General features: G+C 40.3%; 1 protein-coding gene across 1 annotated transcript in view; it reads right to left on the bottom strand.

Moving 5' to 3' along the window:
• The window catches only part of LOC126259526 (basement membrane-specific heparan sulfate proteoglycan core protein-like), a 209,811-nt gene that overhangs the window by 184,964 nt on the left and 9,287 nt on the right, over window positions 1–15,560 (bottom strand). Inside the window, exons 3-4 of the mRNA XM_049956391.1 lie at window positions 14,535–14,695; window positions 3,510–3,645 (exon numbers count right to left, since the gene is read on the bottom strand). Coding sequence (XP_049812348.1) covers window positions 3,510–3,645; window positions 14,535–14,695 — 297 coding nt within the window. The remainder of the gene's footprint in view (window positions 1–3,509; window positions 3,646–14,534; window positions 14,696–15,560) is intronic.

The raw sequence follows: 15,560 nt of genomic DNA, 5'->3' as shown, positions 1-15,560 counted from the left end.
CCATTAGGATCACTGTATCGTTGGCTGGTAATTGAGCCCTAAGGGAAATATCGGCAGGGTCGGAAAGAATGCCAGTCTGCAGTCGATTGGTTCCTTTTGGACGGATGATTGTGGTAAATGGAACTAGTATCGCATGCGGACTGCGCGCTGATTATTTGTGCCATCGTACCCAGAGTCGATCGCAGTCCTCTGGTCTGGAGGAGAGGAAGGTCTTTCCTCTACAGTTTTTAACTCCTACGGCTCCATCTAGTATCATTGAAGCTAAAGCCTGATGTCTTTGCACATTCTCTATCATCCTGCCCCTTTTTCTTGTCAGTATTCTTCACGGATTCCTTTAACCTCGATTCTGCGGAAAACCTTATAATTTCTTTATTCTTTGCTTTATCAGTTCACCTGATTTTCAACATTCATCCCTAGCACCACATCACAGTTTCTTTGCTTCTCTTCTGATCTGGCTTTCCCACCGTCCATGTTTCACTACCATATAATGGTGGTCTCCGAACGTGCGTTCGCAGAAACAGCTTTCTCAAATGATGGCCTATGTTTGATACTAGTACACTTAACTTCTTCAGGAATGCCCTTTTTGCCAGTGCTAGTCTACCTTTTATGTCCTCCTCACTCCACGGTTGTGCGTTTTTTGTTACCTGTGAGGAGAATTCCTTAATTTCACCTACTTCGTGGATCCCAAATATGAGGTTATGTTTCTCGCTGCTCTTATTTACGCTAATTCTCATTGTTATCGTCTTTCTCCGATTTGCTACCACTCCATATTCTGTTCTCATTAGGCCATTTAGTCCGCTGCCCGTGGTCTTGCAGTAGCGTTCTCGCTTCCAACACACGGGGTGCCGGTTTCGATTCCCGGCGGGGTCAGCGATTTTCCCTGCCTCGAGATGACTGGGTGTTGTTGTGTCGTTATCATTATTCATCCCCATTACGGTCGGATGAAGGCGATGGCAAACCTCCTCCGCTGGGACCTTGCCTAGTCGGTTGTGCGGGTCCCCCACATCGTTCCCTACGCTCCTCGGAGTATGGGACCATCTCAAGTTAGACCATTTAATCAAACAGAGGTCAGCATTGGCTTCAGCCGATCTCATCACTGACATCCTTTCACCTAGAATTTTAACTCCACTCTTAAATCTTTCTTCTATTTTCGTCATTGCTTCTTCGATGTATAGATTGCACAGGAAGTGCAAAAGACTAACCATGACTTACGCTCTTTTAAATCCGTGCACATTGTTCTTAGTGTTCCATTCTTAGTGTTCCCTCTCGGTTCTTGTACATACTGCAAACTACCCGCTATTATCTGCACCGTATCCCTATTTTTCTCATAATTTCGAACATGTTGCGCCACTTGTCGTTACTGAACGTTATTATCCAAGTCGACAGAACCTATGAAGGTTTATTGATTTTTCTCCAGTCTTGCTTCCACTATCACCTGCAAAATGTCAGAACTGCCCCTGTGCTGCCTTTACCTTCCTTACTATTCCATTCTTCTGTATATTTCACTTGTCAACAACTGGGATGCATGAGCTATTAAGCTAATTCTCGCACCTGTCGTCTCTTGCAATCTTCGGGAATGTGTCGATGATGTTTTTCCGAAAGTCTTCTCATATGTCGCCAGTCTCATACGTTCTACAGAAAAACGGGAGTAGTTTGTTGCTACTATCCGTTCTATCTCATCTGATCGTAAGTCTTCCAAAACTCTTTTTAATTCTGATTATAATATTAGATCCCCTACCTCTTCCCTGTCGACTCCTGTCTCTTTAGCTAACACATCATGAGACAGTCATCCCCCTCATAGAGGCTTCAAAGTACCCTTGCCACCTATCCGCTGTCTCCTCTGTATTCAACAGTGCAACTGCCATTGAACTCTTAATGTTACCGCCCTTTATTCTATTTTTCACCAAGGATTGTTTTGATTTCTCTCTTTACTGAGTCTGTTCTTCAGCAATTGTTTCTTTTTCATTTCCTTCCATGTTTCACCTTCGATTCCATGCATTCCTAAGTGACTTGTATTTTTGTACTCCTGATATCCTTGAACAATTCTGCACTTCCTTCTTTAGTCGATCAACGGATTTCATCTATTTCTCGTGGTTTCTTCACATTTGAGCTCCTTGTACCGAAGTTTCTCTTTCCATCTTTTGTGATTGCCCTTTGTAGAGGTGTGCATTGGTCTGCAACTGAACTGCCTGCTGAGCTATTCACTACGGCAGTATCTATAGCATAAGAGAACTTGAAGACTGTCTCCTTCTTAATGCCTCTGTATCCCATTTCTTTACGCATTGATTCATCCTGACTAGCCTCTTAAACTTCAGTCTACTCTTCATCATTACTAAATTATGATCTGGGTCTGTTTCTGCTCCTGGATAAGCCTTACAATGCAATATATGATTTCGGAATATCTGCCCTGAAGAGAACCACTGTAAATTCGGTCGAAATATTGACGTTTTAGTTGCTTCATTGCTTCAGAACAACGCGCCCCAACACCCAAACAGAATTTATTCCGATTGACACTCACCATGGAAGCCAACGAATTTACATGAACGAATTTTATTCTTTTTTCTTTTGGTTTTTCATGCACATCCCCGTATAATATTTTGCTGCGGTTGTGACTGCAGGATTCACACATTACCACTGTCGTGTCCGTCAGCATTTCTATCAACATCCATTTATCAGCAGGTTTACGTTTTATTTTGTTCCTATTGCACTGCGAGCAGTGTCACTTAAAAATTCTTCCTGGTGTAGTCCGTATCCCAAAGTGTACCCTTTTAACTGTAGGCCTGAATGCTACGTAAACTACCACGTAAGAGAAGCCATGAAATTAAGAAATCAGCAACACATTACTTGAAACACGCCACACCAAAAGTGAAGACTAGAGTACTCCATTACTGAAACTGTCCTCCGTTAAGAGGAAGTGCTCCTTATGGCCGTCCCTATAAACAACTGTTTCACAGTTGACTGGATTGGTGAATGATAAGTTCGAGGCCCGAGAATTCGGCTGACGCAAAGCTGTTGCGTGTATAAGCCTTGCAAGTGGACCCTATATCAATGCTGCACACGGCTTCTAAAGTAGGAAGTCAGGGATCTCCACATCTAGAACACAAAATTAACTTTTTAAGCTAACATACTACAGGATCTGTTACAACAAGGAATTTAGTTTTATATATTAATATATGGGAATGACGTTTACGCTTCAGCTATGCTATGTTTGCGGGACCGACGTGTGTAGTGGAAAGAGCACTCAAACGAATGGTGAACCTTCGCTGTAACTGCCTAGTGGGTGGGGCGGTGGCTCGATGCACGCGACCGTCAACTGTCGACGGCTTCTCAATGCTCGTAAAGAGAAATTAAGGCAAATATGTGTATAGGAAAGCATCTGAACTCCCTTGCCTTTGATTTTTTAATATAAAAAGAACGAAACTACATACACACCAACAAATGTAATTTTACTTTTAAAGTAAAGTCAGTAAAAAGAAAAAAAGAAGGAAAACGATGAAGGCGTAACTTACAGTAGACGAGAAGTTTCACTGATTTCTCCCGTATGCCGTCTGTGCCCTCAGCTTGGCACTTGAGGGTTTCCCCATTGTCAGCCGGAAGTGGAGTCATCAACAGGATTGACACGGTCTCGTTACCATCTTCGGACACCTTGGGCAGAAAAAGGCGTGTTGGATCAGAAACACCCAAATCTAACCCACTAGGATATATTTAAGGTGATAAATCATGGTGATATTAAAAATCACTATTTTTTGTACCTAAATTTGAACCAATTCACTTTAGGGTTAGACTATGTGACAGTACGCCACATAAATGGACATTTGGAGAAAGGGAAAGGAAGTTTTTGTTATGAGACGTGTGAATTATAAATTATTTCAAGACTATGTACGTGTGCGCGATGTATAACAAATATTAAAGAACGTAAGTTATTATTATCAAGACCGAGCGAGGTGGCGCAGTGGTAGCACACTGGACTCGCATTCGGGAGGTCGACGGTTCAATCCCGTCTCCAGCCATCCAGATTTAGGTTTTCCGTGATTTCCCTAAATCGTTTCAGGCAAATGCCGGGATGGTTCCTTTGAAAGGGCACGGCCGATTTCCTTCCCAATCCTTCCCTAACCCGAGCTTGCGCTCCGTCTCTAATGACCTCGTTGTCGACGGGACGTTAAACACTAACCTAACCTAACCTATTATCAAGACACAAATATCGATGTAATTAACAAAACAAAGTTTTTTTGTACAGTCTCTGTGTAACATAGGCCATGAAGATCAGAGACAATGCTTTGATTGAACGAGCTCTCCTGTTTTGTTTCGTCTAGCGAGCGGTAGGCTGCCATTGCATTGCTGTCTGATAATTAACGTACGTTTTATCTGTATTTTGAAAAATATAATAGAATTGTTATTAGAAAGTGTGTATTATTGACTTAGTTGTCACCTCTCATGATCGCAACCATTAATTATAATTAACAAAGTTTTTACAGAACTTCGCAGTACAGGGAGCTCATCTCCCCTAGCAGGATTTAGTCGGCCATTACGCTGACTGTATTATTTAATCAAAATATCATGTCAGTTTTGATCTTTCATTAATTTCAAAGTTAAAAAGTCAAAATAGATTTCGTTTATTAATATTTAGAATACTGAGTGAGTTCAGTATGTTTCATTTTGGCCGCCTAACGGCAGATGAGATTGTCTCCAGTTTTGCCTTGCTAATAATGAAAAAGAAATATTGAAAATCATTACATTACGCAATATCTCAGTTAATCTTTATGTAATTTGGTACTTAAATAACCAGTAGCCCCTGAGACCCATATTAATAATTACGGTTTGCGTAAGAATATGCATATTTTCTTTTCTAAATAGCAGCGCTCACGCACACTATTTATTAGAAGGCGGTGAGTCGCGCGCTGTGTTTAAAAAATATTATATCGTACGTACTTCGGGGCAGCCGATGTCCGTACGAGTGTTATGGCGGTATAAGTTAATTAAAAGTCTCATGCTAGCACTCAATATTTAAAGCCACCCCCACCAAAATCATAAATTATATAATTATAAAAATAAAAAAATAAACTTATACCGTGATAATTAGCAGATTCTGCTTAAGTTCTGAAAGTAAGAAACAATCAGAAGTCTCTGGACAGTTAACAATACAAAGAATGAATAATTTTTTTTATCTGGTTACTGCAGACGTATTGTAGGACGCATTGCAATAACGAAATATAGCCAGGTAATAGTCTCACTTGAAATGCAACACACTTCCACTTTACAACTTAAAATAAATGTGTTATATTTCATCGCCTGCTATGCACAAACATAAAGTAATCGCACTAGTTCTATCTCTCTGACAATTTTCTGAAATAGATTAAAATGTTATACTGTTCTTAACCTAATAAGTTGTAATGAAAAGTGAAAAGCACTAGGGATTTACGCAGTAGCAGTTAAAATGAAAACATTTTCAAATACTGTAGTTACTGCTGTAAATTTAAACTCATGAGCATGTGGGGAGTAAACTGTTTCCCACGGATTGTACTTCATACAGCGGATACAGATGTACGTTCGGATGCAACATAATCTCCATCCGCGAAAAAAGCCTAACCGTCATGTGTCTGCAATTGCTCATCGTTTACGTGCGTATACGGGGAATTCAGGCACCAATAGTGACTAACGGAAAAAGTAAATATGGAAATAATTCGTAAATGGAGTGTAATTGCAAACCATAATAATGATTTTCTGAATCCATTTATGAAACAATGACCGGTCTAAAATGCTTAAGTTTTTATTGATTAGCGATTTTGTCTTTATTAGTCACCTTCAGATCAGTTTGTTCCAGAGCTTTGTACTATATTATATACGTATGGATACTCAGTATGTTACGCATATCATAGAGCAGATGAGGCTTTCTATTTGGACAGCAAAAGAACTGACTATCAAAAACAAGTAAAACATACCTAAAAAAATAACTCATATTTAATAAGAGAACTTACATTTAATTTAACTATTGTTGCCAGAAATTGTTGTGTGAAGGTAACTTGAGTACTACGCAGCAAGGAACTGGTCGATGAGAAATACTAGAAAAAATGAAACTAGAATGGTGGCTTGAAAAAAGTAATTTGTTGCCTCGGAGTCAATACGGCTTCAGAAAAGGCAAAGGGACCATGGATAACCTGTTTTTGCTTAATATGAATATCACGTCAGCCTTTCAAACGAAAGAGACAGTAGTGGCAGCTATTCTTGACATTAAGGGTGCATATGATCACGTACAAATACCGATACTCTTGGATAAGCTGGCAGGATTTGGAATTCCTTCACGGATGATCTACGGTATCAGTACCCTGATTACTCAAAAAACGATCTACGTCCGTTTCAAAGGTACCATGATCGGACCTTTTTATGTCTCCCAGGGCTTGCCGCAAGGTGCAATTTTAAGTCCTCTCCTGTATACTCTATATATGCACGACCTAGAACGCATACTTACTCCCCCCACAAAAATCCTACAGTATGCTGATGATATATGTGTTTATTCTACTGCTGCTTCATATCTTCAGGCCAAAACGGCATTAACCACAACCATCGCGCACATCGATGAGTGGCTCTCTATCAATGGGCTGGAGATCTCGGCTGAGAAATCAGCAGTCGTTCCCTTCTCCAAGTCGACGGCAGCTCGCACTGAAGATCACATTACCTGTGGCAAGTACACCTTCCAAACAAAATCTCACGTTCGATTTCTGGGGATGATTTTTGACTCTCGGTTAAGCTGGGCGCCCCACATCCGATCTACCGTTACCAAGTGTGAAGATGGTTTAAATGTAATCAGATCACTCTGGGGAGCACACCAGAGTGTTTTACTCACCATGAACCGAGGGATAATTCGATCTCAATTAGACTATGGCTGTCAATTCTACCACACTGCGTCAAAGATTCATCTCTCCAAATTAGATACTCTTCAATATAGAGCCATTCGTACCTGTCTTGGAGCCATGCGATCGACGCCCACCAACGCCCTTTTAATAGAAGCAGGGGAGATGCCCTTGAGCATTAGGCGCCAAATGTTATCGGACAAATTCTACATTCAAGGCATGGCCATTACGGACAGTTCCGTCTATCAAAGTAGAGACTGCATTTATCGACTGTGGATTGCAGCCCACAGAAGGAATAAAGTGCCAGCCGTTTGTGCCAGCTTTGACACTTGGTCACCTATCGTACATTCTATACGGCGTTCAGCGCATCTACCTGTTTTTGAATATGATCTTCAAACGCTCTGCTCTCAGATCGCAGTCCATTATTTAAGTACGACCTGGCTGGACAGTACTAATGTCAACGTTGGCTTCAATCGTCCCGTTCAAGCACAATGGCGGGGTTTTATCTGTGTATATACCAATGGCTCCAAAATTCCGCAAGAAGAGTGTACAGGATGCGCTTTCTTCTGCCCTCAGATCCAGAACCGCAAAACCTTCAAACTGCCTAAGAGCAGTTTTATTTTTACGGCGGAGACAGTGGTAGTTTTGGAAGCACTTAAGTTTGTCTCTAGCACTTCCTTCCCCAAGATATTGATAGTATCTGACTCGCAAAGCGTTCTTAAAAACATTCAGTACAGTCGATGGAACAAAACGACCAACAGTTATATCTTGGATGTGATACCTGAATATATTCGCAGCACACGCACGGGCCGGACGATCCATTTGTTTTGGGTACCTTCCCACTCTGGTATCCTCTATACTGATGAAGTTGATGCATTAGCCAAACAAGTGGCAACGTTAGGCACCATCCTGGATCTGCAGCTTCCTTATACAGACTACTTACGTGCAGTCAAGGATCACGCAACACAACAATGCAGGAAATGTGGAACGTTTCTCAACAGATAAAAGGCTGTTATTACGCAGTGCTACAACCTCGGATTCCTTCACAACCGTGGTTCATGAGGACACATCTGGACCGATCCACGATTTCTACCATCATAAGACTCCGCTTCAATCATGCCTATTTCCCACGACATCTACATTGGATCAACGTTTACAGTTCACCAGCATGTGAGTGTGATCCTGGGTCGGAAGCTGATGTCAACCACATCTTATTTATGTGCCCCAAATTTGACCGTGAACGGTTGGTCGTTTTGAAGATATTGCTGAGTATGGCCTACCATCTTCCTCAATCAGCTTCTTCTCTTTTGTGCACTAAAGACGTTCGTCTATATAAAGTGATCGTTAACTTCATCAAGAGTACTGGTCACAATCTGTCGGTTTTAATGGTGTACGTCAATTATAAATATGTCTTGCTGATGACGATATTTCAGAATTGGTGTGAATTGTAAGCCAAGACACTTTTAATTATTCTCCAATTCAATTCAATTTTTAAAACAGTATGTACAAAACAGTAACAGTTAAGCTTTTTATTCTTGTAAATATGCATTTCTGTATTTGTTTATTCAATTATGTGTACATTGTCACTATGTGTTGCCGATGGCTAAATTGAGTACACACTCAAAGGCCAAATAAACAAATAAAAAAAAAGAAATGCTAGAAGATAATATTAGCTTTTCAAATCTGATTCTACAGAAAAATGCTAACGGTTAATGGGTAGATCGAACAGTTAATATAGAGGTACTGCATATAACTGGCGATAAAATGGATTTATAGGACAATTTTACTAAAAGAAGGCATAGAGTAATAGGAAACACCCAGAGGCGCCAAGGAATAATTAACCATGTAGTGCGTGGAAATGTGGGAGGTGAAACTTGAAGAGAGAAACCGATGATTAATAATAGCAATCAGAATCACATCGATGCACGTAGCACTAGTTTCACAGATATCAACCGACGGAGGAAAAATCGGAGCGCCAAAAAATAATTAATGTACAGTAATGATGTTTCGCTTACAGATATGTTTAGGTAATATACATTATAGTTCAATTCTTTTATCTTGGCGGTTCGCGCATGCCCGCCCAGACGCGGAAGATTGCTGCGTTGCCAGTTGTACGGGCCAAGAGAAGCAGCGCCATAGTATAGTATAGTTCGCAAACTTACGTTTAGGGGGGAGCGCGCAGTTTATGAAGTAAAGCCACCACGGCCGTATTAATCCTTTCGCTGCTATAGAGACGTGCTCCCCGCATTCCGCGCTGTGCGCTATGTTGTCCTCACTGTACTGTTCGCCTGTCCAGACACATAGTGTTTCGACTGCTTTGACACATTTTATCATTCGATTTCACAAAAACTGTTTGGCCCAAAAATTTGATTTTTATATATCTTCTTGACTAATACCTTCCTCCCATAAATGACTTAATTTTTTTTTCGGTGTGCAACACAGTTATTGTGCAGCATTAGATGTAAACAACTGCACGAAAGTTTGAAGAGTTTGCAGAGGTAAAAGTCCATAGCGTTTACTTTCCGTATGGTCGATTTTAGATGCCACTAGAAATTTAAAAATATTACATTCAAACGAACAAAAGTCATGATCTAAGACACTTTGGTACTGTTTTTAAATAAAGAAAATATTAAGCACCGAACAAGGTTTGAGCTCAGAACCTTTCGCTTAGCAGCCATGCACTTTAACCATTACGCTAAACAGCTCAGCGTTCAGTACATCTTCCGAAGGACTTTAAAATATCACGCAAAATACTGACAAACAATGTTGGTATGCCTATAAATTACTCACCTTTCGTCGAAGTACAATAGGAAATAAACAATTACCGCTGTTCTTTATTGCGAAAAAGCGGTTAGTGACAATGATACAAGCACCTTTCCTTGCTATCGCCTCAATTAGGAGGCTTATTGCTTGTTTGGTTTAATTAATTAATAGAATATGAAGCAATTCGTATAAAGAATGCTTTTTCCAAACTTTTTATAAAAGAAAGTCTGCTATCAAGACATTGCTTTTGTTCAATTTCTTTATTTATGACTGAAAGTTTCTAAAACTGAAGATACTCGTCCGTGCTCTGCACTGCAGTCGAGCTCTGGCAACATCGTTCTCTGTTCATTGGCTGACTATGTTTAGTGACGTCAGATGCGCAGAATGAACCTAAACTCGGCCGCCATCGTAAATGATGCGCACTTTAGTATCTAAGTAATTCACATTGCAAGATCACAGGTTAATGTAAGTGCGAGATGAGCGGATGCAAATGTAAAATCCTCGTACATTAGTAACCGGCGTAACCACCAGTGTGCATTCTGTTGTGCAGGTGCCAGACTATAGCTCCAGTGCGTCTAGCACGAAGACAGGTTACTTGCAGGCCCTCAGTTGGTCTCTTTGTAACCAACACACGACCATCAGTGGCACCGAGGCAGAACCACATTCATCAGGAAACACAACAGATGTCCACCCTGCCCTAGAATGAGCTCTCGCTAGACATCACGGAAGGCGCAAATGTCGGTCGTTTAGGGTCATTCGAATGCTCGCAACAGAGCGTCTGGCTCGAAGCTGTCGTTGAAGTAACCGATTTGTAACAGTTCTTTACGGCACTATGGTGCCAATTTCTGCACAAATTGCTACTACAGATGCAGTCCGATGCGCCAGAGCCAAACACCGACCACGATGGTCTTTCCGTTTGGTGGTGCCACGTGACCATCCGGAATCGGTCTTCTTGTTGCCGTGCGTTGCCGTGACAACCTTTACCAGCAGTCATGAACGGCGGCTACGCTCTTGTCCAGTCTTTCTACAATATCGCAAAAGGAGCATCCGGCATCTCGTAGCCTCGTTAAGACTCACTGAGATGTTAATAATGTCGTCTTTGTCACCTTAAAGGCATTCGTCACTAATATAAACTCACTACGTTCTATCTGAACGTCAACTATCGCTCACTACCGTTACAACGTGTCCTGAAAACAAACCTGATTTGAATCCTCACAGTGGCGTTTCTGTCGCCACTCTTATGTGACTGGCGCGAAATTGGAATGGACATCATATTTCATAGAAACACAACTGCCAACTTTCTTTCATGTCGCACAACTCCCTCTTCGTGTTGTGTCTTTCTTCCGTCGGTGTATTATCTCCCTCATCTTCATTTGTGACCAAGCTTTACCATTATAAATATTCGTATAAAAAGAACATTCATAGTAATTACGTACTAATGTTAAGTTAGTTGCTCAGCAGATATGTAATGAAGTTGGTATACACGCTCGGTGAGATATTTAATTTTTGCTAATATTCTGACATTAACTCTCCACATATGAATACCGGATTGATATTGTTTCTAATGGATGTAAGTTTGAATTCAGTTCTGTATGAATGTAAATGTCTTGTGACTAGTGCCTCCCATCGGGTAGACCGTTCGCCGGGCGCGAGTCTTACGATTTGACGCCACTTCCACGACTTGCGCGTCGATGGCAATGAAATGATGATGATTAGGACAACACAACACCCAGTCCCCGAGCGGAGAAAATCTCCGACCCTGCCAGGAACAGAACCCGTGCCCTTTCAGTTCTGTATGAAAAAATATTGATTTATGTACTTAGTCGTACCTATAAGTGTGGGAAAATCTGTTAGAAGAAAGCGAATGAAGAATTACAGCAATGTTGATTAATGAGATATTTGTGTTCAAGAACTGAAAGACCAATAAATTACCCATTGCTGGTGAGTAATACCTTAAATTCTACGCATATTCATCCTTAACTCATAATATAGGTTTCACGTTGAGGGCACGGACGTGATACGTAGACGGCAATGCCACTGACAGTCTTACAGCGCATGGGCTATTATATTTTTCCATGGCGCTGCCAGAACCATAACTCCCATATTGGGACACATTGCACTGCGCTTAGCCCACCGGCCGAATTACTCTTTTTCTGCTCCAGGGACATCGATAAAAGGAACATTCATTTTGTTCAGATTTTGGAAACTGGCTTATTTACTACATAACTTGTGTAGGTAATATATTTTACAGAGATTGATAGACTTTTACGGGATATAACAGCATGGAAAGTTACATCCAAAACGTCTTCCAATTGAAAACCCTAGCAAGAAGAAAATACGGAACAAAAAAATCTGGAATGAACTGCTTTTTCAAGTGTTCTCTTGAATAGAAGATGATTCCAGGAGACAGCAAAAGGCTAATCGAAAATAACTGTGTGCATAGTCAGTTCGTTTACATGGGCTAAAGTATGAACACCTGGAGAAAGACATATATATGGTAATGGCCACGTTAAGTACATTTTTATTCCCAGATAAATCACTAATTAAAAACTATTAATCCTAAACTATTGCTGAGTGGTAGGGAGATGTTGCGAAGTTGTGAAAAAGTCTTTTATCCTATTTTTGGACGAAAGTTGGAGATCAGTTCTGATTCGTAAAATCATATCACTTCAAAATTGTGGTAAAAATAGAAAAAAACAATGTGGAACCTTTGAGACTTTTATAAGTCTTCAAATAGTACTTCAACAAATGAAGATGGAATCAGCTTTACGATACCCTGAGAACATGGAGAATGTTGTATCGAGACACATCATTTACCAACAGTAACTCCATGAACCAAGTGGGATTAGTTAATCCGACAAACCAAAATGCCCTTATTATTGCAAAACCGTGAAAGATCGATCTGTAGCTGCCAGCTATTATGTACCGCTATGTCGAAGACGAAATGCGCGATGTGGAAGGAATTAAAAAATAGATAAACTATCGATGGCAGAGATCGCAGATTGTAAATGGCTCACGACGAAACGTAAAGAAACCTCTGAACTGTTCAGCAAAAAGGGATGCTCAGTTAGTAAACTGTTCAGCTTCAGGTTAATGTGGTTGTGCTTACGAGCTGTAGATGTTGGAAAAGGGACATTGAAATTTTTGGTGGGAAACCGTTCTAGCGGTAATAATAAAATTATATGACGAAGAAAAAAAAATATAAAAGACAAGAAAAACATGTGTAAGTGTCATTTATTTATAGTGTTGAAACATTCGTTCTCGAAGGCACTCTAACATCTTTGAGATGACACCAATGGCTGCAGTAAGGCTCCTTAGATCAGTTTTGCAAATATAAATTAAAAACACTGTGGTAACGAAATCACCCAACACTATTATTAAACCACAGTAATCAGATATCCAGCCAGTAGTGATATAAACTGCGATATTTCTGAATGTTTACGCACATTTACAGTGAGTTTCGTACCAATCACGGCTCATGTAACATAGATGAATGTCGTTGCTAGGCCTCAGGAAATGTGGTCAGATTACAAATCTCTTATAACCATTCATGTAATGTGTTGATTACTTAAACTGATAAAAGCAATTTCCAAAACGTTGTAAATTGGTATTCAAGATTAAGTTGGTTTTAAGCCTGTTTTAAATTGCAGAACCTGTTTGTTGTCGTATACCCATGTCTTCCATCGACTTTTAAACTGAATATCCTGGCTCGTCGTTAAGTGGTCCTGCGGCTTAACATGGACTCTGAACCATTATACAACAATGGACACTCAGGCAACATTGAATAAGGCAGTCATGAAGTTTAAAGAAACCTTATGTGTCTCGGATAAATCCTTCGGCCGGTTGAGGATTCATACCTGAAGTTTTGAATTTGGTGCATGGCACCCAGCATACTCGTATGACGGTGTACCTTGTAATGATTCCGTAGAATGTGTTCACCGTTAAGGGGGGTAGGACGCCAAACGGGCCGACTTGGAGCAGGAGAGGCACCACAGGACACTTTAATTTCCACTGTCTATACTTTTACAATTAAATTCATAAAACTTTGTCAGCATGACCAGGAAAGATTCAGGATTCACACTCGTAGCAGTGGAAGTTCAAAAACATAACAAAATAATTTATTTACATGTGAAATTTCATCATATTTTCACTTAATATTGGCTGCATTTGTTGCTATAGGTACACTTTTCTTCATAAGTAAGACAGACTATCCGATGAATTTTGCACAGCATACCAACCATACTTACATGTATCTGAAACTCAAGAATCTATTTAATTTATGAAAAAATGAATGAGCTGTTACGTTTTAAACTTTAAGTTTAGAAAAAAATCTAATTTTGTAGTTAATTATGTTAATTTTTACCACAGTTTTTAATAGATTTAGAAAATTATAAAGTACCACACACCTGTAAGAATGGTTTGCATGCTGTGCAAAATTCATCGAAGAATCTCTCTTACTTGTGAAGAAAAATGTACCTATAGCAACAAATGCAGCCAATATTAAGCAAAAAAAAAGATGAAATTTCACATGTAAAAAGATTAATTTTGTTATGTTTTTGAACTTCCACTGCTATGAGTGTGAATACCGAATCCTTCTTGGTCATGCTGATAAAGTTTTATGATTTTATTTGTAAAAGTGTAGACAGTGGAAATTAAAACGTCCTGTGGTGCCTCTCTTGCTCCAAGTCGGCCCGTTTGACGTCCTACCCCCCTTAAGGTATCAGCGGAACAAATCTATGTGTAATGAAAAATTCTTATTATCTCTAGCAGTAAGAAGTTACTTGCGTTACATGTTACCTTTCGTATATTTAGTGACAATATTGCAGTAACACTTATGTTTACATCTTTCTGAACATACTACTTGACAAAATATGGTATAGCAAGCACGGGATGCGTTCATACGTAGAAAGGTGTAGCTCGTACCAGTTTCTCCTCCATAGTGTCCATCAACCGCTGATCGCCCAACCACCACGAGACGTCTGGCGACGTCTCCCACCCCACAATGCGGCACGTGATCTCGCAGTTGCGGCCCGCAGTCAGTGGCAGCTCGACGTTAATCAGGATGCTGGATGGCGGCGACCTTTCTGCGACACCACATAAGATTGACCCTGACAGGCAATATTCGTCGAGGAATATCCTGCTCTCTATTATCTTATTATCGACGGTACCGTTCTCGAATTGACTCACAAAATGGAGCGGTAACATCTCTGTATCATAAAAGGTGCCCTGAGATCCAAAATGATACCGCGTTCCGTTCTTAACTAGGAGTAAATTACTTTACGTTTATCACAAACATTCATTCGTAAGTTTCGTATTTGCGTATATTAGAATCCTGAACATCAATTTTGCAGAAGAACTCAAAATAAATCTCAAAAGAAAAACACGTTTGTGTAACCCTGGGTAAAAGTGAAATTTAATGTATTACAAATAACATGAAACAGTACTACATTGATGTAGGGTGGACACGGTATGTGATAAATTAGCTGTATACACTGCGATACGAAAGCCATGGAATGGCGATAAGCACATATACTGATGGCGGTAAAATAATGTACATGAGGTTTACAGGGTGAAAAGTATTTAAAGCGACAAACTCTGGGAGATTGTAGGGGACATCAAAACAAATATTTTTCTCTAATGTCATTTTTTCCTATGAGGATTATTTAAACCGGTGGAGGCTGTATAACGCTCTTCAGTTGTTAGAGGCCGTATTACGATCTTCAGTTGTAGGCAACTGCTGTCCACCAGTGTAGTAGTGCATTGTCTCTGTTTGCTAATGGGGAGATACACCTGGAGTGAGTACACTGATATGGTTGGTGCATACTACGTAGCGCACCACAATGGACGAGCTGCACAGCGGGTTTATCAACAACAATATCCTAATCGCCGTATCCCGCATCGTACGACCCTTGCTGCTGTGTACCAACGTCTGCGTGAGACCGTGTCATT

Source organism: Schistocerca nitens, chromosome 5 (genome assembly GCF_023898315.1).
Source record: "Schistocerca nitens isolate TAMUIC-IGC-003100 chromosome 5, iqSchNite1.1, whole genome shotgun sequence".
NCBI lineage: Eukaryota > Metazoa > Arthropoda > Insecta > Orthoptera > Acrididae > Schistocerca > Schistocerca nitens.
Note: the sequence above shows the minus strand (reverse complement) of the source record. Positions and strands in the feature narration are given on the sequence as shown.